This window comes from Archocentrus centrarchus, chromosome 24, assembly GCF_007364275.1.
Source record: "Archocentrus centrarchus isolate MPI-CPG fArcCen1 chromosome 24, fArcCen1, whole genome shotgun sequence".
NCBI classification, from domain to species: domain Eukaryota; kingdom Metazoa; phylum Chordata; class Actinopteri; order Cichliformes; family Cichlidae; genus Archocentrus; species Archocentrus centrarchus.
This window is the reverse complement of record NC_044369.1, coordinates 33,354,809-33,378,341: the sequence shown is the minus strand read 5'-3', so window position 1 is coordinate 33,378,341 and position 23,533 is coordinate 33,354,809. Positions and strand designations below refer to the sequence as shown.

The 23,533-nt window shown below is 45.0% G+C and overlaps 1 protein-coding gene across 4 annotated transcripts in view; it reads right to left on the bottom strand.

Moving 5' to 3' along the window:
* Positions 1 to 23,533, bottom strand: part of cenpe (centromere protein E) — a 34,574-nt gene that overhangs the window by 7,227 nt on the left and 3,814 nt on the right. Inside the window, exons 2-45 of one of the 4 annotated variants that reach the window (XM_030722280.1) lie at positions 22,995 to 23,104; positions 22,830 to 22,919; positions 22,624 to 22,742; positions 22,403 to 22,522; positions 21,997 to 22,078; positions 21,843 to 21,910; positions 21,698 to 21,772; positions 21,565 to 21,616; positions 21,387 to 21,474; positions 20,925 to 21,054; positions 20,674 to 20,793; positions 20,436 to 20,588; positions 20,211 to 20,358; positions 20,005 to 20,104; positions 18,727 to 19,078; positions 18,584 to 18,640; positions 17,678 to 17,845; positions 17,501 to 17,575; positions 17,237 to 17,305; positions 16,529 to 16,660; positions 16,252 to 16,429; positions 16,006 to 16,160; positions 15,013 to 15,159; positions 14,580 to 14,759; positions 12,061 to 12,168; positions 11,815 to 11,982; positions 11,568 to 11,714; positions 10,792 to 11,019; positions 10,180 to 10,296; positions 9,878 to 10,099; positions 6,442 to 6,507; positions 6,244 to 6,318; positions 5,852 to 6,004; positions 5,478 to 5,705; positions 4,866 to 4,982; positions 4,554 to 4,787; positions 3,831 to 4,052; positions 3,633 to 3,728; positions 3,248 to 3,328; positions 1,771 to 1,896; positions 1,498 to 1,683; positions 1,198 to 1,407; positions 730 to 942; positions 242 to 445 (exon numbers count right to left, since the gene is read on the bottom strand). In XM_030722280.1, coding sequence (XP_030578140.1) covers positions 242 to 445; positions 730 to 942; positions 1,198 to 1,407; positions 1,498 to 1,683; positions 1,771 to 1,896; positions 3,248 to 3,328; positions 3,633 to 3,728; positions 3,831 to 4,052; positions 4,554 to 4,787; positions 4,866 to 4,982; positions 5,478 to 5,705; positions 5,852 to 6,004; positions 6,244 to 6,318; positions 6,442 to 6,507; positions 9,878 to 10,099; positions 10,180 to 10,296; positions 10,792 to 11,019; positions 11,568 to 11,714; positions 11,815 to 11,982; positions 12,061 to 12,168; positions 14,580 to 14,759; positions 15,013 to 15,159; positions 16,006 to 16,160; positions 16,252 to 16,429; positions 16,529 to 16,660; positions 17,237 to 17,305; positions 17,501 to 17,575; positions 17,678 to 17,845; positions 18,584 to 18,640; positions 18,727 to 19,078; positions 20,005 to 20,104; positions 20,211 to 20,358; positions 20,436 to 20,588; positions 20,674 to 20,793; positions 20,925 to 21,054; positions 21,387 to 21,474; positions 21,565 to 21,616; positions 21,698 to 21,772; positions 21,843 to 21,910; positions 21,997 to 22,078; positions 22,403 to 22,522; positions 22,624 to 22,742; positions 22,830 to 22,919; positions 22,995 to 23,104 — 6,169 coding nt within the window. The remainder of the gene's footprint in view (positions 1 to 241; positions 446 to 729; positions 943 to 1,197; positions 1,408 to 1,497; positions 1,684 to 1,770; positions 1,897 to 3,247; positions 3,329 to 3,632; positions 3,729 to 3,830; positions 4,053 to 4,553; positions 4,788 to 4,865; positions 4,983 to 5,477; positions 5,706 to 5,851; positions 6,005 to 6,243; positions 6,319 to 6,441; positions 6,508 to 9,877; positions 10,100 to 10,179; positions 10,297 to 10,791; positions 11,020 to 11,567; positions 11,715 to 11,814; positions 11,983 to 12,060; positions 12,169 to 14,579; positions 14,760 to 15,012; positions 15,160 to 16,005; positions 16,161 to 16,251; positions 16,430 to 16,528; positions 16,661 to 17,236; positions 17,306 to 17,500; positions 17,576 to 17,677; positions 17,846 to 18,583; positions 18,641 to 18,726; positions 19,079 to 20,004; positions 20,105 to 20,210; positions 20,359 to 20,435; positions 20,589 to 20,673; positions 20,794 to 20,924; positions 21,055 to 21,386; positions 21,475 to 21,564; positions 21,617 to 21,697; positions 21,773 to 21,842; positions 21,911 to 21,996; positions 22,079 to 22,402; positions 22,523 to 22,623; positions 22,743 to 22,829; positions 22,920 to 22,994; positions 23,105 to 23,533) is intronic. The other 3 variants (XM_030722282.1, XM_030722281.1, XM_030722283.1) reach the window with 3 other exon arrangements.

Below are 23,533 nucleotides of genomic sequence, written 5' to 3'. Positions count from 1 at the left end.
ACACCCTGGGACACCATCAGTGGTTGTTGGTGTCTCTAGCTTCATGTTTCTGGAAACAGAGTACAATTACAAATAAATGAAATATTGAAAGCAGTAGTTTCTGGAGCTTGAAGAAGCTTTTTGGATCAGAGATGAAACGTCTTCAAGAAACAAAAAGTCCAGTCGCCCTTTTTCAAACTCCTGAGACTACTGCTTTTGATATCTTATTTGTGTGTGTTTATATAAAGTTTGGCAGACATACTTTTATTTTCTCCTCTGCTTGTTGTAGCTGAAAAGCAAGTTGTTGGGTTTCCTTAAGCAGAGAGGCGACTGTTTGAAGAGGAGCTCCCTCCAGTGTCTGAAGCAAAGTAGAAGTCTTGCTTTTCACCTCACTAAGCTGAGACTCAGCCTCAGCCTCCAGCTGTTTAAGCTCTTCAGATGGACCCATCTGCTCTTCAGTAATACTCTGTGGAAGGTAGGTGGAAAGAAGGAAGGAATGAAGTAAATATAGGATGACAAGTTAAGGATGAGTGAAGTCAATGATCATACGAAAGATTTATAATCCCAGCAAGGTGTGGCTCCACAGGCTCCTAAAAGAAAAACAGACCAACCAACCCTCGAACCGCTCTATGATACGAGTTTAGTTTGAGTCATTTCATTGACTTTCAGAGCATTCGGAAATATCCAGACAAAACCCAACGTCCCCAGGACAGGTCATTAGAGAACTTCATGTTAAACACATTGACTTACCTGCAGAAGACGTGCCTGCCTCTGCGTCCCTGCACTTCTGTGGTCACACTCTGTACTCAGGATGCTGTCCAGCCTGCTTGAGCTGATTGGCTGGTTGGTGGTCAGGACACGCAGCTCCTCACGGAACTTGGATCGCTCTTCAAGCTCAGATCTCAGCTCATGGAGATAGGAAGTCATGTTGGCCCAGAGCTTCTCCAAAAAGCTGCTCATTTTCTACAAACCAGGCAGAGTAATCCAGTATCAGTGACAGAGAAATGCATCTACATGGGCAGGATGCAGTCAAATCAAATCTGCCTCCAGCTTATTTTCACACTTATTATTCATAAACAAAATGCCCAACCTGTAACGCTGAAAACAGGATTAATCCTGTCCAGACTGTGACTTGGACAGGGGTTAAAATTCAGTTCAAAGCGATGAATTGGACTGTAGCAGAGTACAGTTTCTCCTCAGCTGAGCTGAAGAGCTCACCTGCAGGTACAGCTGCCTCCTGTCCAGCAGCTCAGGCAGTCTGTGCTCCCACAGTGCGTGGAAGTCCTCGTCTTTAACGGAGTAGCTTGGTGCCTGCGCTCTGCACAGCAGCACATCCTGAAGCCGCCTCTCCTCAAAAATGGCCAAATCTTTTTTCACCAGCTCCTCAAACATATTCCTATAGCCAAGTGCTTTCTCACACAGCAGCTCCTGTGGAAACAGCACAGTCAGGTTATGACTTCACCCAAAGGTGAGCATATCTAGGACATGTTTACTGGAAGTCAAAGTATTGCCAGTTACTTTAATTTTCTTCAGATTCTCATGAGTTGACTTTCCGAGCTGAAAGACAGCAACATAGGCATCCGTGGTGGCCTTTGGAAGAGAAGGATGCTTCAGAGAACGCTGCTCCGTCAGGGCTATGTCCAGACTTGCGGAGTCAAAATCACAACAAGTGTCTATAAAGTGCTGGAACTTTTTGAAGGACTCCTATAATGACAAGAGTCGAGTGGTATCAGAGTTATAATCGCACTGATTTTGGTTTCAAAGACACAGAATCGTCACCGAAGCCATTACCTCAAGCTGCCTAGTGGAGTCTTGCAGCCGTGATGACAGCGTCTCCTTGGCTCCACTGGTGCTCTGCTCCGAGCTGCTGAGCTGCTCTCTCAGAGCTGCAGTGGTTGCTTTTGCCTCACTGAGCAACTGAAAAGCAAAGTCAACACTCAGCCGTGTCCAGAGTCGAGGATTCAGTGTGTGTGCAGGACACTCCGACTCACGCCGTGTGTAGATTACACTCTGCCCTTTCATCTCCAGGGAAACGCTCAGACTGTCACAGCTGACAACTGAACCCTACCCAAAACAGTCCCCCCCCCCTCTAGTCCACTTAATTTGATGCAGTCAGCTGTTCCCTGTACAAGTCCACTTGGAGTGGCGGGACAGGCACAGCACACAACAGCCAATCATACCCAAGCATGAGCTCCACTCAGCGAATAGGCCCTGTTCTCTTCTGAGGTCAGACTGCCTGCGCTTCACTGCACGTGTCACCTTAAACCATCCAGTCACTGTGTAACAGCCTGCTCCTCACCAGCAACAAGACAGCTACACACTCAAGCAATATCCATACAATCGCATTTGTTCCCAAACTCCCATCCTTCAAGGCTCCTCACACTGCACTGGCTCAGGCTCTGCAGCAAAGCTTGACTTAGACCAGGCGTCAGCAACCCGCGGCTCATCCAGGCTTAGTCTGCGGCTCTGTGCGGCTGGTGGAAGTAAACTAAAGTATCCAATTGAAGTGCATTTTATTTTTGTCAGTTCGGTTTTTGTTGTAGTTTTAAACTGGAACATTATTGTGATCTTGAAATGATACAATAAAATCATTTTATTTATCTATTTATTTATTTTTGTTTCTCAATATATGCATCACTCGCGGTAACAGCTACCGGCTTCCGCGAGTATTTGCGGCTCTCACTGTTTTGTTTTTACGTGGAAACTGGGTTCAAATGACTCTTTCCGGATTACAGGTTGCTGACCCCTGACTTAGACCACACGGGGCAAAGCTGTGGGACAGCAAAGAGCACAAATACTGACATCATCTAGTTAGATTTTCTTTGTTGGTTATTTTTGGTTGTCTGTGAAGCACTTTAGTCCACTCTGGTAGTTTACAAGTGCTATAAATAAATTTGACTTTGACAAACTCAACTCAGTGGACACACACACACACACACACACACACACACACACACACACACACACACACACACACACACACACACACACACACACACACACACACACACACACACACACACACACACACACACACACTTCCTTCCACTTTTCACCTAACTTTCACTTCATTTCACACACTGCAGTGGTTGCATCAGGGTTCAGTGTCTTGTCCAAGAATATTTCAACATGCAGACTAGAGGAGCCAGGGACTGAACCACCAACCTTCCTATTGGTGGACAGTTGCTCTACCTCACGATGATGCTGCTATTATTATTATTATTATAATACTCTTAAAAACTAGGGAAAATAAAATTAAAGGACTGACCTGCTGCGCCTCGCCTGCTTCCGTTTCAGCCTGAGCTCGTCTTTCTCTGTGAATTTGCAGCTGCTCTTTAAGCTCCATCATCTGACAAAAACAGCAGGTCAAAAGGTCACGTAAACAAGCTAACAGCAGAGCTAACAGGGATGGGAACCTGTGTGTGTGTGTGTTCCATTCATTGATAATTCTCTAAAATCACCACTTGGACAGAAAACAGACAAATCAGTTTGTTTCTAAATGCAGGGGCATGTTCTACATTCACAGACATCATCATTTCCCTCTGAACGTTTGCACTGGCGCGGTTTTTTAAAAAGATAATCCTCAGTATTTTACTATCTGACAGTTAAAACAGCAGCAAAGTCCAAATGAGCAGTAAATGATTTGGACGTACTTCTCGCTGCAGCTTGGCTTCTTGCTCTCCTCTCTCAGACTGCTGCTGCACGTTCAGCTGTTCCTGCTGACTCAGCTGGTCCTGGATGGCTGACATCTGCAGATGGATACAGAATAACTTCACTGACATAAAAGTGATCCAGAGCAGTTTGCATTAAGGTTCAAGGTTATGCTTCTCTTATGGTACACATTAATGTACCATGTCCATCCTGTCCTCCAGCTCTGCTCTGAGCTGCTGCTTCTCCTGCCTCAGACCCTCCAGCATCTCCTGCAGCTGATCCCTCTCCTCGCTGAGAGACGTCAGTCTGCACAGCAGCTTCTCCATCTCCTCTGTGGAGGTCTGCTGGCTGGCTTCCTTCTCAGAAAGCAGAAGGTCCTTCTCTGCTTCTGTGGTCTGCAGCTTTTGTGTTAAAGTTATCAGCTGTGAGAAAAAGAAAAATGGACTGATTCTCTTGTAGCTCCTTTCTACTCAAACACTCAAAGTACTTTTATAAACATTTTATTACAACTTATTATTGTGGGTACAATGAGGGCAACCCTAAAGAAGACAGCTGTGGGCCTACAGAGCGCCGCTGTCACATGTTTGACTTCTACAGTTTGTGATATACTGGAACAGAAACTAATTTGGCTGTAGCTCATCCATCACTGAGCTGATACTTACCTTTAAAAAAAATCAGTTCAAATAAATAAATAAATGTTGACCGTTACCCAATGAATATTCATGACAAGTTTCAGAAGATTAAGAAAATAAGGGAGGAGGAGTGACTGAAGTTAAACAGAGTACAGTATTTCTGGAAATTTGCAAACATTCATTTAAAAAAATAAATCTGTCTCCCTGTTTTGTAGAGCTGCACCCAAAGAGTATCTGTGCCAAGTTTCAAAATAACTGAGGAGCAGCAAATTTAGCAAACAGCAGTCAGACCTCAGACTGCAGTGGCTCCATCCTGTCCTCCAGCTCTGCCCTGAGCTGCTGCTTCTCCTGCCTCAGACCCTCCAGCATCTCCTGCAGCTGATCCCTCTCCTCGCTGAGAGACGTCAGTCTGCACAGCAGCTTCTCCACCTCCTCTGTGGAGGTCTGAGTGTGGAGCTCCCTTTCAGACAGCAGGTGGCTTCTTTCTGCTTCAACCCTCTCCAGTTTATCAGCCAGAGTCCGTACCTGTAAAAGACAAGACTGTCTTTATTTCCTAATGAGAGCTAATAAAGACTCTGATGATTAAGAGAGAGAGAGATTAACCTGCTGGTTTAAAGAACTCTCCTTCTCCTGACTTTGCTTCTTCAGATCACAGACCATGTTTTTCTGTGCAAGCAGCTCCTCTTGGACTGATTTCAGAAGCTCTTGCGTTGAAGACCCCTTAAAACAAAAGACATTAATTATAGAAACATGCCAAACTCCAAAAAGACAACAAGTACTGAGACTTAACTCTGTGCTGCATGGTTCAAACAAGACATACTGCAACGTGGCAGTGTGTAACCTGCCAGTGAAAGCTGTTATAGTGACACTAGGAGACTGAATACGAGCCTCCTTAGGCCATAAATTACCAAGAAAACACAGCAGTATGGAATAAGGTAGGAATACATTTTGTCACTCATATTATTCCTTATGATGTCAGAGTGCATACAGAGAATATTGTACGGTAAAGACTAGCATATTAGAGAAAACCCAACAATCTGACAACTCTGTGAGCAAGCACGTGGCAACAGGAAGAAACCTCTGACTGAGGGAGGGGCAGCCATCTGCTGTGACTGGTTTGGGGTTAAGCAGAAGAGAAGAAAGAAGGAGAACATGGAAGAAGACACAAAGACCAAACTCAGAGAAAACACAGAAGCTAAAGCTATCAGCACAGACCTCAGACTGCAGGGTTTCAATCCTGTCCTCCAGCTCTGCCCTGAGCTGCTGCTTCTCCTGCCTCAGACCCTCCAGCATCTCCTGCAGCTGATCCCTCTCCTCGCTGAGAGACGTCAGTCTGCACAGCAGCTTCTCCACCTCCTCTGTGGAGGTCTGAGTGTTGGCTGTGCTCTCAGAGAGAAGACGCTCGCTCTCTGCTCTCTCAAGCTCTTCAGTCAGAGTCTGAACCTGTGCAGAAAGAACCAAGGTTAGTCCAAACTGACTTTAAATAGTGCAAGACATGAGAATGACAGCTGAATGTAATGAAAGAACACACACAGCAAACCTGCTGTGTACACCCTTGAATAAATGCAACTATAGAAATGTGGTCCTGCCTGGTCTTTAAGTTCTTGTAACTGGAGGGTACTGCCTGCATCTTTGTCGCTGCGCTCCACTTCTACCCTTTGACTCTTAAGCATGCTGATCTCATCTTGTAGGACTCTGATCTTCTCCTGAGAAGCTGCCAGCTCCTCTTGGTTCTCAGTCATCTGAAAGGTCAAACCCCCACATGACTATGATCAAGAGAAAAGCTCAGAAGAAAAAGCTCTGGCTTCAGTCAGCAGCCGGGGATATTCAGAACCTGCAGGTTCCACTAACACACGGCCTGAACAGTTTCTGCCATAACAGTAAAATCTGAGCAGTAAGTGATGTTTTAAGTTTTAATCTGACATCAGTTTAAAACTTAAGTGTGTAATAATTAAGATAAAAATTAGGGAAGAAAACTTACTAGTTTTACATTTTCTTGAAGGTCAGACTGTAACTGCCTCATTTCCTCTTTACTCCTTTCCAGATGTTCTTCCAGCTGTTGAATGGGAAACACGTGCACAGATACTTTAATGTGGCGGTTCAGCTTCAAAGTAACCTTAACCGACATCAGGGAACCATGAAGGAAAAAGCCACAGTTCAAAGAGTAATACTACAGCACCTGGAGCCGTCTCTGAGCGTCCTGCTCTTCTCTCAGTGACGGAGGCTGTGAGCAGAGCTGCTGCACCTAAATGGCAAAGAGAGTCCATGGGAGTCCTGGTTTGTTATACATTAAATTGAACTTACTGATGAGAATATCACAGACCAACATTAAAACACTATTTTAAATTGATGTCACTCTACAGTTGGCTCTGTGGTTTAGGATGCACGTTTGCAAATCTAATGACACACTTTTGAACTGTTTGCAGAGAATTTGGTGATTGTGGACACGAGTTAGTCAATGATACTCATGTGTCAGCACATGCGTCAGTGTGCAGACACACAGTCAGGTCTATGAATATTTGGACAATGGCAAATGAATCATTTTGCCTCTGTACACCACCACAACGGATTTCAAATCAAACAATCGATATGTGATTAAAGTGGAGACTTTTAGAGTGAATTCAAGGGCTTTGAAAGTATTGTGTTATCTGCTGAGGAATTACAGACACTTTTATACACTGTCCCCATTCCCAGATTAAAAAAATAAATACATTTTTAAAAATTTGGACAAATGACAGTTTCTCCTCAGTGGTGGTTACACAGTCCCTAACCTGGAGCCAGGCCTGGAGGGGGCTCGTGGGACAGCGCACAGTGGCTGGGCCTCAGCTGGGGCTCGAACAGGCACAGCCTGAAGAAACGACTTTGACCCTCCCTCCTGTGGGCCCACCACCCACCGTGAGATGTCATAGGGGTTCAGTGCTATGTGAGTTGGGCAGCAGTCATTGGCGGAGAACCTGGCAGTGTGATCCCTGACTACTGAAAGCTCTTAGGACATGGAACGTGACCCCTCCGGTGGGGAAGGAATCCCAGCTAGTGTGCTACGTTGACAGATTCTGACCAGATAGTCAAGCTCACCTCAACACATAGCACGGACTCTGGAAGCAGACAGAGGGGCTGGAATCTGTTCCCATCTGGAATTGCCCTCAGTGAGAGGCGGTGGGCAGGGGTGGGTGTACTGCCTGTACCCTGGAGTATTCCCTGGTTATTTCTTTGTGCCTTTGGGTCAGGAAAGAGGTCCTGACATTTGTGTTCATGAGCCTAATGACAACTCAGAGTACCCAGCCCTTTTGGAGTCACTGGGTGGGGTGCTGAGAGTAGGGGTGGGCAATATAGCCTCAAAATTATATCATGAAATTTCAAGAACATTTGAAATGATATGTCTGACAATACAACCCCCCCCAAATGTTTCACTGATGCTTTTAGCATTTATAAGTGTCAGTAAACAAAAGGCATTTTCCATGCAGTGAGTCACTGTCACTGCTGACACTTCTAATTTTAAGTGGGAATCTACTGAAAGCAGCATTATATTCAGTAGTACAGCATAAGCCAAAAGTACAATAGCAGCACAGGTAGTTTTAAGTAAAAGTAATAACTTCAGGAGCTACACAATACCATTTATGTCTATTAACAGGCCACAGTACTTTACAGTGGCTGTAATTAAACTGCTACTTAAACAGCCATCACTGACCCAGCTGTCTTAGCTAATTATAGGCCAATCTCCAACCTTCCTTTTCTCTCAGATTCTTGAAAGAGTAGTTGTAAAACAGCTAACTGATCATCTGCAGAGGAACGGTTTATTTGAAGAGTTTCAGTCAGACAAATCTTAGAAACATGGTGTCAAACCAGATACTTTGGCCTCCAGTAACACTGAGAGGAATCTTGGAGTCATTTTTGACCAGGATGTGTCCTTCAATGCACATATTAAACAAATATGTAGGACTGCTTTATCGCATACTTTGAGTGTGTAGCAGTGCAGGAAATTTAAATGCATTCTGTCCCGGTGCTGTGTAGATATCTTTATATTCTTTTTGGGTCATAATTTTCAGTCTGTTCAGTTTCCTCTGTTCCCTGTTACGTTTTCTTTCCTCTTCGGTCAGAGTATTTGCTGTGGAACTGCTAAACAAGGACATGGACGTCCGGCTTACCGATTTCGTGAATCGGCCATTTTTTTCTCTCAGTGATTTTGTAGTCCAAGTTCAGCTCTGCCAAAGTTGCAAGTAGACAAGTAATCGTACGGTGTTTTGTTGGAGGCCGAGGCTGCTGCCCCCGCGGCCTGGCTCCAGATGAGCAGTAGAAAAGGAATGGAAACTAGTGTTTACTGGTGCAGTGACTGCTAATAGAAGCATCAGGGTAGAAGTGTACAGGGCTATACTAAGCTCAGACACTTCACCACGCAAATGGATAATGGCCCAAAGCATACTTGCAACAGCAACCGAAGAGTTTCTCAAGGCAAAGAGTAGGTGGCTGTGGCCCAGGAGGTACAGCAGGTCATCTACCAGTCGGATGGTCGGTGGTTCAATCCCTGGCTGCTCCAGTTGGAGTGCTCAAGTGTCTGAAGTACAGACCCAGAGTTGCTCGTGAGGCGTTCATTGGAGCGTGAATGGTAGGAATATATTCCTCAATGGCCACTCACCTGATCTCAGCCCTTATTGGATACTTTCTTGAAGGGTATGCTATGAACAGAGTTCAGCACAGCCATGCTTAAAGCCCATTAGAGATAATGTGTATTTGTTAAGCAGGGCTTTCTGCTGTGCATGCTCGCTTAAAAACGGGCGTTTCATGAGTCATGACTCTTTATTATCCCTGAGTGCCACCTACTCCAATCAGAGACAATATCAGATGATTAGGAAATGTCCTTAAAAAAAAGCTTTTTTATACATTTGTAAATATTAATATTTTAAGTTAAACTAAAACACAAAATGTTACTAAAGCCTTGAAATAAATATGGTCTCATATGGCCCACTGTAAGACTCAGCTCTGCTTGCTGTGATACAAAGCAGGACGGAGCTGCCTGATTTAAACATGGTGTTGGACTAAGTTAACAGCTCATCTGCATATTTGAACTTCTGGATCTTTACTGCAGGTTTCTCTGTGTGAAACAAAGAGTGGTGGATGGAGCAGCTACAAAGTTTTCTCTTTTCTTATGTTGGAGCTTGTTGATCAGGTGGTTGATGAAGGACCTCCAGCTGTTTCCCAGTACTGGTTTTAATGGTTACAGAAACAAGCGCTGCTGCTTTGGATGCTAGAGAAACATGTTCTTTCACTCCACCTGAGCTCAGTGATGGCTCCGCCTCCATCACAAGTCTGCTTTTAGTCTCAAATGTGGGTTACATGGCGACAACTGAGTGCTACAGATTTGTGGATTAAACAAAGCACCAAAATTTGTGTCGATTTACTCGAATCTTTGCAGCCCTACTTAAAAGTACTTTTGTTAAACCTTTGAATTCAAGCAGAACGTCTGCACTTCAATCACAGAGGCAAAACTGCAGACACTGCATCATTGTCCAAATACTCATGGACCTGACTGAATATGCATCAGGACACACAACCAGACACTAGCAAAAATGGCTGAAAAACACCAGAATCATAATTTAGTATTCAGTTGAAGTTTTTACCATGTCCATCCTGTCCTCCAGCTCTGCCCTGAGCTGCTGCTTCTCCTGCCTCAGACCCTCCAGCATCTCCTGCAGCTGATCCCTCTCCTCGCTGAGAGACGTCAGTCTGCACAGCAGCTTCTCCACCTCCTCTGTGGAGGTCTGAGTGTGGAGCTCCCTTTCAGACAGCAGGTGGCTTCTTTCTGCTTCAACCCTCTCCAGTTTATCAGCCAGAGTCCGTACCTGTAAAAGACAAGACTGTCTTTATTTCCTAATGAGAGCTAATAAAGACTCTGATGATTAAGAGAGAGAGAGAGATTAACCTGCTGGTTTAAAGAACTCTCCTTCTCCTGACTTTGCTTCTTCAGATCACAGACCATGTTTTTCTGTGCAAGCAGCTCCTCTTGGACTGATTTCAGAAGCTCTTGCGTTGAAGACCCCTTAAAACAAAAGACATTAATTATAGAAACATGCCAAACTCCAAAAAGACAACAAGTACTGAGACTTAACTCTGTGCTGCATGGTTCAAACAAGACATACTGCAACGTGGCAGTTTGTAACCTGCCAGTGAAAGCTGTTATAGTGACACTAGGAGACTGAATACGAGCCTCCTTAGGCCATAAATTACCAAGAAAACACAGCAATATGGAATAAGGTAGGAATACATTTTGTCACTCATATTATTCCTTATGATGTCAGAGTGCATACAGAGAATATTGTACGGTAAAGACTAGCATATTAGAGAAAACCCAACAATCTGACAACTCTGTGAGCAAGCACGTGGCAACAGGAAGAAACCTCTGACTGAGGGAGGGGCAGCCATCTGCTGTGACTGGTTTGGGGTTAAGCAGAAGAGAAGAAAGAAGGAGAACATGGAAGAAGACACAAAGACCAAACTCAGAGAAAACACAGAAGCTAAAGCTATCAGCACAGACCTCAGACTGCAGGGTTTCAATCCTGTCCTCCAGCTCTGCTCTGAGCTGCTGCTTCTCCTGCCTCAGACCCTCCAGCATCTCCTGCAGCTGATCCCTCTCCTCGCTGAGAGACGTCAGTCTGCACAGCAGCTTCTCCACCTCCTCTGTGGAGGTCTGAGTGTTGGCTGTGCTCTCAGAGAGAAGACGCTCGCTCTCTGCTCTCTCAAGCTCTTCAGTCAGAGTCTGAACCTGTCAGATTGTGAAGACATAAATTTACACAATCTGACCAAATATAACAAAGTTGGCAGCAGCTGGACGGCTCGTTATCGGATCAGCTCCACTGACTGCTGTTATAATAATAATAGTAATAATAATAATAATAATAATACCACCTGGACTTGAGGAACACACTAACGTGTGAGAGGGGGCTCATTTTACTATTTTTGAAGCAACGGCTCCTATTTTGAAGTGCAGACCTCTTTGGTCTACACTTACAGTGCTGATTGATCGGAGCACACTTCAGTTTACCTCTGTTCTCTTCTCCTTCCTTTTAAAGCACATGTAAGAGTTCTTGTAGAGCACAATGGGTTAATCCTGCTATGTGTTTTGTAGTGTAATTGGGGCCCTTTTTGAAAGCTACAATGCACCGTCTTCACATCTGCCTAATATACTCGTTAATCACTTAAAAAACCTGAAGTGCACCAAAATCCACGTCTTCAGGTTGGCCAGGCCCAAGTACACCTAAGTGTGTATGGTACACGGAGCGAGAGAGAGAAAAAGCACCCAGAAGCTCTTACACGTGTTTGCAGTTCCCCCAGCTGTTTATTCATATCCCTGGGAAGTCCATCCAGCTCATTTATTTGTGCTTCCAGCGCTTTGATCTGCTTCTTCTGCTCACGATTTTTATCCAGGGCTGTCCTGAGTTCCTCCTGATTCTCAATCATCTGAAAATTTATTAAAAATAAATAAATAAATAAACAAATGGAGGAAAAAAAAAAAAAGCTGACACAAAACTGGCAGCAGAGCAGTAACGTTCTAACTCACCATCTCCACATTTTCCTGCAGGTCCACCTTGAGCTGGTCTCTCTCTGCAGTGAGAGAAGCCACAGCAGTGAGCAGCTTCTCCACCTCCTCTGAGGAGCTCTGAACAGTCATCAGGAGAGCCTCTTTCTCATCTTGCACACACTGAAGCTCCTGTGATAGCCTCGACATCTGTCAAATTTACAGCTGTTACAACACTGACTGAAGGATTCAGTTTGAGAAAAACAACAAGCCTGAAACAACACTTACATTCTCCCCTAAATCAGACTCTTTCTGTTCGTAGGTTCTCACAAGATCTGAATGCTTTTCCTGTAGCTCATGTTGCAGAGACTGTAGAGAAAGCTGTGCCTCAGCACCCTGAAAAACAAGGAAAAATCATCACTACTCCCACAGAAGAGCTCACTGAACACACACCAAAGTTTGAAAATTTCCATCCATTTTCTAAAGTGGACAAAATTCCATAGCCATGCATCGTGTGTAGGTGGCTCAGTTCGTTTGCCCATATACTGTATCTGAAACATCGCTGGTGCCGGGCCTTTCTGTGCTGAGTCTGCATGCTGTGAATCTGACTGTGGATGAGAGGTAAAATAAGTATAGTGTATAGAATAAAGTGCTGTATGAATGTATGGCTTCACCTGGCTTGTAGTCTGAAGCACTTTGAACTGTCTGTAAGAGTAGATAGGTGCTGTTTAAATGCCAGTCTAATCTATTCCATTAGTCCATCTTCTACCACTTATCCAGGGCCGGGTTGCTGGGCCAGCAGCCTAAGCTGAGAAGCCCAGAACAGCCTCCTCCAACCCATCCAGGTGAGCACCGAGGCAACATAACCTCTCCAGCGTGTCCTGGGTCTGCCCCGGGCCTCCTCCTGGTAGGACACGCCTGGAACAGCTCACCCAGGCAGCATTTTAATCAGACACCCAAACCACTCGACTGCCTCCTCCTGCTGTGGGGGAATAGCAGCTGTACTCTGAGTCCCTCTGAATGACTGGACTTCCTGCCTCGTTTCTCAGGCTGAGCCCTCGGAGGAAGCTCATTTCTGCTGCTTGTATCTGCAATCTCCTCCTTTTGGTCTCTACCCAAAAGCTCATGACCATAAATGATAAATGGACTAGTTCTTATAAAGCGCTTCTCTACTCTGAGCACTCATACAACACATTTACATTCACACCAGCACTTCCATGTGTAACTAAGCTAAGTGCTTATTGTCTAACACTCTCACACATTCGCACTCCAACGCTCGCGTCAGAGAGCAGCTTGGGGTTCAGTATCTTGCCTAAGGATACTTTGGCACGCAGCCCGGCATCGAATCGCCAACCTTCCGATTAGTAGGTGACCTGAGCTACAACCAGGGTAGGGACATAGTTTTTTTTTGCATTTTTGGCCACAGCAGCTTTTATGAGCAGTGGAGGGAGACAGGAAATGGGGGAAGATACGCGGGCAAATTGGCAACAGGCCGGGACTCGAACCTGCGCCGCCCACACCGCAACACGGCATATGTATGCGGTCGCCGGCTTCACCACTAAGCCACCCGGGCGCCTGTAAATTGACCACTTTGCTTTTATGCTCAGCTTTCCCTTCACCACAGTGGACCGGTGCAGTGTCTTCATCACTGCACCGGTCCATCTGCCAACCTCTCACTCCCCTCACCAGTGAGCAAGACCCCAGAAGACTCAGACTCCTCCCCTTCGGGCAGCAGCTGTAAAAACCAGAGACTAGATCCTGAGGCCACCAAGGGGGAAGCCTTCCACCACTCGGCTATGCCTAGAAATGAATATGTATCAGTGACAAAGTGCACCTCTGGCAAAGTCCAGTCCTGAGACGGCTGTGGCTCAGGAGGTAGAGCATGTCATCTACTGAACAGAAGGTTGGTGGTTCAATTCCAGTCTGCATGCCAAAGTATCTTTGGTGAAGATATTGAACCCTGAGTTGCTCCCAGTTTATTCATTGGAGTGTGAATGTTTGGGTGAATCAGACAGAAAGCACTCAGATATAAAAATAAGTGCATGAATGTGTGTGTGAATGGATGAATGCAGACATGTTGTATGAAGCGCTTCAAGTGCTCAACTAGAGGAGAAAAGCACTATATAAGAACTAGTCCCACCCACCAGAAATGAGTCCAACTTATTGCTGTCAATATGAATGTTCTGGCTCGTAACAGGCCGGACACCTCCCACAGGATCTCCAGAGTTAGGAGATCCTTGAAGTACTCCTTCCACTGCCTGACCATATCCTCAGTTGAAGTCAGCAGCGCACCATGTAATGTGTGTGAGAGTATGGTTTCCCTTGCCTGACCGTTTGCTAGAATCGCGTCCAGGCCGACTGTAAGTCTTTATTACGGCCTCACTGAACTCCCACCCCTTAGTTTTTGCACCACAGCTGCACTGTGTCTGACATGTCATATGTACCACCAACACTTGGTATTCTGACACATCATTAGTTTGAGCATGGTTTTTGTTATGGAGACACACACACACACACACACACACACACACACACCATCTCTCAGCTTCACACACACCAATGTAGGCTCCTTTCCCACCAGAGTGGTGACCTTCCATGTCCCAGTAGCTAGCCTCAGCAGTCGGGGAATAGACCACCAGGGCTTGACAAACACTGCACTGTACCCCTACAGCGCCTCTAGTGCGTGGCGAGCCTACAGGAGGGCGGACCCATGTCACCTCTTGAGGCTTCATGTGGCCAGGCCCCATGGGCTAAGGCCCAGCCTCCAGGCACTCTTCTTTGAGCTCCTGAGCCGAGCAGTTCCTCACCTTGTCAACATGCTCCTGCAGCTTCACCCTGAGCTGATCCCGCTCTGCTGTCAGAGACGTTACTGTGGAGAGCAGCTTCTCCGTCTCCTCTGCATAGCTCTGAACACCAGCGTCCTGCTCAGACTGGAGAGCGGCTTTCTCAGCTCGCACACACTGAAGTTCTTCATTCAACTGCCCTATCTTAAAAAATATTCAGTGTAAAAGGGTTGGGGTTATAGTATTTTTCAACAATGGCAGACTCCTGTTAGTCAGTAGTCTGATTTTAATTTTCCTCACGAAAGTGCGAGTCTAGAAGAACGTCCTATTTTAAATCAACCAAAAAATGAATACTACTCAAAGGACTGTCACACAGGCCTATCAATGATGACTGAACTGCTCATTAGAATACTTCTCTGTTGAAGAGCTAATGGCTGCAGCAACTATCAGGTCATACTTGTTCTTGAAGCTCTCTGCTGATCTCCTCCTCTGTGGTTCTGGAAGCTTCACTGTCAGCAAGTTTCTCCTTCAGGTCCTCCATCAGCTGCTGCATCTCGCTCAGTTTTCCTTGCAGTGCTGCCTGCTCCTGCTCACGCTCTTCAAGCTGGAGGAAAAGCATTAAAGGAGCCTCGTAAAGCCAGTGTGCCCACGTTCTCGACAGCTGATAATGCTGCTGTGCTGTGTGCGTTCAACACTGCTGAGCAGCCTGCAGCAGCGCAGGCTCTTCAGACAAAACTGCAGACACTCTGGAGGACTAGTACATATAGTTTTATTTTATACCCGATGCAAAGATTTTTATCCCGGACATCATTTTCACCTGATGACTGAGTGAGCACCTCTCTGAGATATCACACCTGTGCTTTGGACCTGTTTCCACTAAGTACACTAAGCTGATGGAACAGGTATGCGTGGCCCTGTTGTCTCAGCAGCTGGGGGTAAATATTTGTGAAGTGAAACTCCGTTCACATTGACAGCTGCCTGCCTGAGCTCGCCTCTAAATTACCGCCCTGTGTGGCCGGTCTTGGAAGCCCCTGATGGTAAACTTGCTGTTGACTGATAAATAGTGGGCTGGTGCAGGATAACTAACACCCACTTTCACCAATCATTTAGATTAATCAATTTGGTTTAAAAAACAAAGGAGTTAACAGTTTCCAACTGCTTTAGCCCGATGAAGGCAGAATGATGATAAAATAAAGTTTCTCAGTCAAAAGATTTCCGCATTTCAGTGAAGAAAACTGTAGTGAATGTGACCAAAGACAATCCAGAACTATTCCATAATAAATGTTTAGGTCACCTTTAGGGCCCTCTCCAGGTTTGTGTATCTGTGCGGTCGTAAAAAGCTGGCAAGCCCACACCCTCTGAGGACTAAACCCGCTCAGCTTCACCCCCAGTTGGATGCTCACAGATGCTGAACGTATCAGATTGGCTTCAGAAGATATTTGGGCCTCACCTGCTTCGTCAAGGTATCCACTTTGTCTGGAAGAGTCTGAAATGAAGCCAGCTCATCCAGTTGAGCTCTCAAGGCTTCCTCTGCTTGACGAGATGCTGTCAGCTCTTTATTCAGATTGGCTGCCGTCCTCTCAAGTTCCACGCTGTCAATCAGATCTGGAGAAGGAACAGATTACAAGTGCATCACTGCAGGGTCAGTGTGTGCATGCATATGAAGGGCTACCTTCTATAAACCCTGTAAACCTACTTCTAGGCACTTTGCCATCTAGCAGAGAGGTGAGCTTGGTGTTCTCATCAAACGTGACAGTCAGCTCTTTCTGGAGATCGCTCTGCATCTTTCTGTAACGTGACTTCTCCGTCTCAAGCTGAAAACGCAGGCTCTTTATCTCCGCCTCCATCTTCTCATGGCTGCCAGTCAGAGTCACCTGGAGAGGATCAACACATACAACAGGAGGCATATTAATCTTAGAAAGAAAAAAAAAATAGTGCCAGGTTTAGATTACAAAAAGATTAATTCCACGTACATTCGTCTCCTCCAGAGAAATGTTTTGACTGCGTAGGACAGCCCATTCCTTCTTCGTGTCTCTGCCGAGCCGCTCTGCATCATCCAGAGAGCGACGAAGCTCCACCACCTCCTGCACCAGGTCCTTACCGCTCTGAGAGGAGGGAACCCGATGCAGTTAGCCAGCTGAAGGACTAAATCACTGCTGCTTTCAGCATCTACAGGTTTAAAGCCTGCCGGCTATTTTTAGGTTAAGATTTAACTTTTCAGTGGAAGCAGCACACGTGATGAGAACAGAGATGCTTGTGTCAGAAACAGCATGATTAAAACACTGATGATGTACTGTCAGGTTCTTACTATTAACACACACACACAGCTGTAACACAAGTGCATCTCATGTAGCAATGTAACATTAGGAATAATTACACTTATAGTTAAAAACAAAGAGCATGGCCAACTTGAAAGAATCCAAATCATCATCAGATGAGGAATTTCATTATGAAGGGATAACTTTCACCAGGATCTGTACAGACAGTGAGAAGCACCTTTGTTAAGCTATCACTTATAAATTCCTCTTTGGGGCCATAATCGTTTGGCTCAAACCCAAAAATAATCTGGACAGTCGGAACCTGACAGACCTGAAATCTGCCAACTCCAACACGCTGAGCAGAAAAGAGCTTTTAGCACTGTGCATCTTAATGAATTGTGAAAACGTCAATCATGCTCATACCATGCTCTGAAGCTCCTCTGCGAATGCTGTTTTCTTCTTCAGCTGCTCAGACAAACTTTCTAGTTTGTTCTTCAAAAATAGAAAAACGTTCATCAGCAAAATGTCAAAAACAAAATCAAACCAGAAACTCTGAACTGGCCCAAATAATGTCTTCATTAAACATGAAACGGTGCCAACAAACAGTCGGCGCTTTAAATCATAACGTCCACTTAAGACGCCCAAACAAAGGAAGCAGCTGTAATGTGGAGCCTGTGTGCAGATCACCTGGAGCTCCAGGCGCTGGACTTCAAAGGATTCAGCAGCCTTCTTCAAGCTTAATATTTCATTTTCTAATTCTTTCTGCAACATTAACACAGAGGGAGAAAAATAGGTTTGATAAACCAAAGCAACATGAAACTCTGCAGCCCAAAAAAGTCCAAATGGAATAAGACTGAGCGTCACCTCGTGCTCCCTCCTGCAGGCCTCTTCCAGTGATTTGAACTCCTCCACCTCCCTTTTCTCCTCGAGCTCCTGCGACAGCGCAGCCTTCTCTTTCTCCAGACTCTCCATCTGCTCTATGAACATGCCCAGCTCCTGTTTCAGGTAGTCTCGCTCTGCAGCCACCACGTCCTAGAAACAGTTTCAGTTCAGTTCAATTCAATTTATTCACTCAATTTAACCATCAAACATTCTATTACAACACTTGCTATACATGAGTGAAAAGGGAGCAGGAAGAAGAAAAAATTCTTGTGAAGACCTGCCCCTTTCTCAATAATTCCAAAAAATGTTTTTTACATGGCCGTATACTTTAAATCAATAATATAAGTTGCAAACAATTATCATTCTCTTCATTACTCACTTAGAATTGCATAAGATTTAATCATTTTTTACTTATAAAGTCTTTTGAATTGATTTATTGTAGAACATTTTTTTACTTCATCATCCAAACTGTTCCATAATTTTACTCCATAAACAGAAATGCACATTTGTTTTAAAGTAGTTTCTTATAAAATCATGCTTCCTTCTATTATAGCCATTGTAACACTGTTTCCTGTGTGAACTGACTGCACCTGTTCAGGCTCACAGGTTTACTTTTACATACTTTGACTTCATTTGCATATTCATATGTAAATGCTCCTGTTCTGCTCCACTTGAGCGCTCAGCCTTTATACAGCCTGTCTTCATTCATACGAGCACATTTTTCTCCACCTAAGTGGAACATCCACACACTCACTGATGGGCCCATCATACAGGACCAGTCAAAGGTGTGGACATGTGCTCACAGGTTTACCTGGTCCTGTATGTGTGGCAGAAAAAGAAAGAAAAGGTCATCACCAGGATAGTTCTGGGTACGACCTTAAACATCACCTTCTCTGAAGCCAGAGTTTCACACAGCTGGATGGTCTCAGCAAACTCTTTTCTCATCTGACAAACAGAATAAAAAGATTAGTGATGATAACATGACAAACTCGGAAGATACAGAGCAGGGACCGAACTGAGACGGAGTATACCTGTTCATTACTGTCACTCTGTTCTGCCAGCTGTCTCTCCAGGTCTGTCACTCTCAGCTCCAGCATCTCTGCCTTCTCCGTGGCCTCCAGCCTCTGCTGAACTTCAGTCTGCAGCAGCACTTCCAGGTCGGCCGTCCTCTGCTCTATAGTCTGCATTTTTTCCAGGGTTTCCTGCTTCTGCTGGGCCTCTGTTTGAACCTGCAGCTGCAGCTCTGCCACTCTGCCATGTAATGTTTCTGCCTTCGACGTGGCCTCCTCCTTCTCTTGAATCTCCTTTTCCAGCTGCATCTCCAGACCGGACACTTTGCCTGAAAGCTCTTGCAACCGATCGGGAGACATGAAGTCTCTGGGACTGGAAAAAAGAAATGTGTGAATTCTTAACTACTAAAAATACTCTGACTAATAGCTAACAGCCTCAGGAATATGCTGATACACAGTAACTGTGTTAAAGGCCTTTACACCGCACGCGTTGTGTTTTGCAAATAAATCGTCCTCGTAAAACGCACTGTCAAAATAAAATGCAGTCAACATCAAGCGATGATGTAATGAGGTCCTGATGTTTCTAAACAAGAGAAGAAGAAACAGGTTCTGGGTTCATCGACTATCCTGAGAAAGCAGCAGCAGGGACAGTTTCATGGTTCGAGCTCAGAGTTGAAGCTGCAGCTCTCAGGATGTCGGGGGGGGCAGTTTGAGCTCCTGTTGGCAGAGCTGCGATCACATCTGAGGAGGCAGAGGATCATCTCAGTGGGTCGACCCGCAGCAGCGTGTAGCTGTGTGAAAGAGTATGATTTTACTGTTCCCATATCTATGCGCTGTGTCTGTGCCAAATGCAGCGCTCTGATTGGTCAGATCTGTTTATCTGCTTTTGAAAATTGGGAAAAATTAAAAATGTAAAAACAAAAAAACAAACTTGATCCAAATAAATAAATAAATGCTGCAAATTCGTCCTGTGAAATGATGCGGTCGATGTGACGGCTGCATTAAGAACAGACGAGTCTGAACAATATTTTTAACACATGAATTTCAGGCGTCTGGTGTGTAAAGGCCTTCGCTTTGTTCCTTCGCAGTCCAGCGCTGCTAACACGTTTCACTCATGTACACGTGATGATATGACAGCACAGAGCAGAAAAGACCGAGGGAGCGTTTCTCTTCATGTGGGTGCGGTGAATTCTGGGTGACTGTAGAGAAACATGTCTGAGTTATCCTCAGAGAAACGATTTGTGGTCTTTAGGTTTCAGAACAAGGCTGCATCCATCATATACCTGCTCAGACATTTACCTTTCTCCAAAGCTTCGAACAGCCACAGAGCTCTGACTCAATTCCATTTCATCTGATGGCTCATCAGGAATTCCCCAGTTAGACTCAAATTCCTCATCGTCTATTAAAACAACACAATTACAACAAGATGACTGACAGTGCAGCTCCAAAAAAGAAATTCCAGTTTGTAGCTGGCAGGAACATTAAGCTTTGGTGCTCCTTGTTACCTTCAGCAAGCTCCAAACAGGAGAAGTCTGCTTTTCTCTTGCGAGTGAAAGATTCTGCAAAGCTGAGGTCAGATGAACCGTCTTCACGGGCAGCTGGATGGCCAACTTTTAGCATCTTCCCCCCCCAGGTAACCCTGCGTTTTGGCATCTTTGTGCAGAACACGACTCGTGGTTAAAGTGATAATACAGAGGTTTACACGTAGCTTCCATTTCCATCACGCTTACCTTTTGGACTGGGACCAGGTTTGAGCTGGTAACAAGCAGTTTGGTCAGGTTTCTGATCCTGTCCTCCTGTTCTCTCTGGAGCTGATCCTTTTCTTGGAGCAGCTGGGAGAGAACCTCCTTCTCGGTCACGGTGGTCTGCGTCACGGATGAAACCTGAAAGATGGTGTCTGGGTCAGAAGAAGGAAACCCACAGAGACAGGAACCAGCGTGACCGGAGAGGAGAAGTGGTGACACTTGCCTCGTGAAGTCGTCGCTTGAGGTCCACGATTTCATTGCGATACCTTTTGAGCAGAGCGCCATCGTCTGACACCTCTGTCACATGAGGGTCGTTCTTCATCTTCTTTGCTGTGCTCGCAAACTATTGCAAAGAAATCAAAGCAGCCGAGTCCAAGTGTTTCCGTTTATTTGCTCAGTGGTTCACATTTTCAGATTCAGTCTAACACACATCCAACTCATCATCTCACACAAATGTACCACACACACACTTACCTGAAGAGTGCTGAGGGTCTCATCTAGAGTGACGGGGGTGATCGTGCAGATGATGACGGTTTTAGCGTTGCCACCCAGCGAGTTCTGCAGGATGCGGGTGAGCTTACTGTCTCTGTAGTTGGTGAAACCCCTGAGAGAATTCAACACGTGTTTTTGGTTAAAATCATGCAGCCTAACAGCACACATATATATGTTTATATTGGTGTGTAACACACACACTTATATACACTGTTTGCAGCTTAATAAAATAGCTGAAGTGAAATTTATCTCATGGATATGGACAAAGTTTAACTTTGAGGATATAATTTGCAGTTCAGAAAAAGGTGATAAACCACCATATATGCTATTACAATACTATATTTGAACAAAGAGTGAAAAATTGCAGTAATATTGATCATAACTGAAGTATTGTGATAATATAATGTGGGGTGTGCGGTGATTCCACCTTGATCATTTACTCACTTCTGGTTTTCATCAGTCAGTTTCTTTATCACTTGGCCAAGTGTGAACAAGCTGCGATTGATATTACAGCCTTCTTTGAAACGTGCGCCTGGATTCACAAAGATTACTGGTTACTGTGCAGACTGTGGCATACACGAGCAGCGTTACTCTCACTGTACATCAGGCCCTGGATGCTTACCTTCAGCTCCAGTCTGACTCGCTCTCTCAGATCCAGCAAGATCAACTAAATTCTACAAGATGAAGCAAAACTGTTAAGAACCAAATTAAGGAAAGAAGACAGAAACAGGCCAACAAGGAGAGAGCTAGCTTACCAAGTGAGACACAATGATGGCGCCGTCACCACTTTCACCCGATGCTGGGTCACTCCTTTCTCGGCTCTCCAGGATCTAAGAGAAACTCCGTCGTGAAAAATGCATTTCCAGGAATCCCACATGTTGGTATCTACATGTTGCTTACCATGCGGAAAATGGTGTGTGAGCGGCTGCTCCGCTGGTTCATTTTTGTCTTTCCATAATGTCGGTTCTCTGGAGGGTAGGGGGGGAACAGGAGAGAAATTTAGGAAACAGTCTGCAGTAAGAGAATGTATTTTGGAAATCCTCTCAAATCTTACTTTCTCCTTTCCGGATCCAGGCCAACACTTGTGCGAGAGATGTAACCAGCTCTTCAGTCAGATCAGCAACATAAATGTTTTTCTGCAAACAACAGAACACAATCACAGTGATCATGTAAAACTGTAAGGTAAAGACACTACAATAATACAGAGAAAACCGGGTCTCCAGTTCACTGAGCCTGGCCTCCAGGGCTACAGACGGGCTACAGACAGGCTACCGTTACTGCTAAAGGAGGCCGAGGAGTAACTAAATGTTTCTGCAGTTCAGCACTCCCAGAGTTTGAGACGTGTCACTGAAAAGCACATCTTAATCATTTTTAATTCTGTCAGTAAGATCGAGGGCAGCACGGAAAAACGAAGCCTTCAAAGACTGATCTGAATCCAGCCATCTGAACGGTCCACTTACATTGATTTGTTCTCGGACTTCTAGAGGTTTTCTTTTCCAGCTGTCAACAAGCAGGTCTGTCACAGTCTCATTGTAGATCTCCATGTACGACACCCTGAGGAGGAACTCCTTCTTTGGAAACTTGGGTTAAAAAAAAAACAAAGAAACCAATCAACTGCTTGTTATGAAAAGTGACAATGATACAGCAGCACTTTTCAAACGTGTCACTTCACTGTGCTCACATTCTTAATGGTCTGAAAGACATCTTCCACAGCCAGAGGTATCACTCCGGGCGTGCGCTCACTCCCCATCATGGTGAAGGTCTTTCCAGAAGACGTCTGCCCGTAAGCAAATATGGTTCCTGTGGAAGGAACACACCGTGGATCAAGTAAGAGAAGAAAGAGCAGCGCTACAGTGAGGGGTCACACATGCTGCCTGCATCTCCTACCATTGTATCCCTCAACAGTGGAAACAACAAGAGGCTTTGCAATGTTATTGTACAGCTGACTGGTTGTTTCATCAGCAGTGAACACTCGGTCTGTTAACAGAGAGGAGAGGTTATTGTACACACTGCCATTACCACAACTCTAAACAAAATGTGTGTAATACAAACCAAAACTAAAGCTCTTGGTGGAATTTCCATCATCAATCTGATGAATTGATTTCTGATCAGCTTTCCAGAAAAATTGGACAGGCTCTGCACCCTCTGACGCACATTCTTCCCTAAAAAACAACACAAAAAGATGTTCAGTGTGGAAACACTTGTCAAACAACAGCTAGAGACAAAATATAAGACTGCGCTGTGAGCACCGACTCACACAAACACGGCTGATTTCCATCAGCATCTTAAATAAAATATATTTATGTTAAACTGAGGGTTTCACAGTGTAGCAACACTTACACATAAGAGTCCCAGTTTAGGACTGGCAGGAAACAAACTCAACCTCCGGTTGTTACAAGCTAATGTACCCCTAGTGTGAGTCCTAAACCCAGATAAATGTTAGCATTTGTCTAGAAGGGTCATCAGTGCACAATCTGTGCCAAATGAAAACGTGGGAAATGAGGGAGCAGCTGAGACAATCTTTTATTTGGGGCAGCTGTGGCTCAGGAGGTAGAGCAGGTCATCTATCAAGCAAAAGGTCCGTGGCTTGG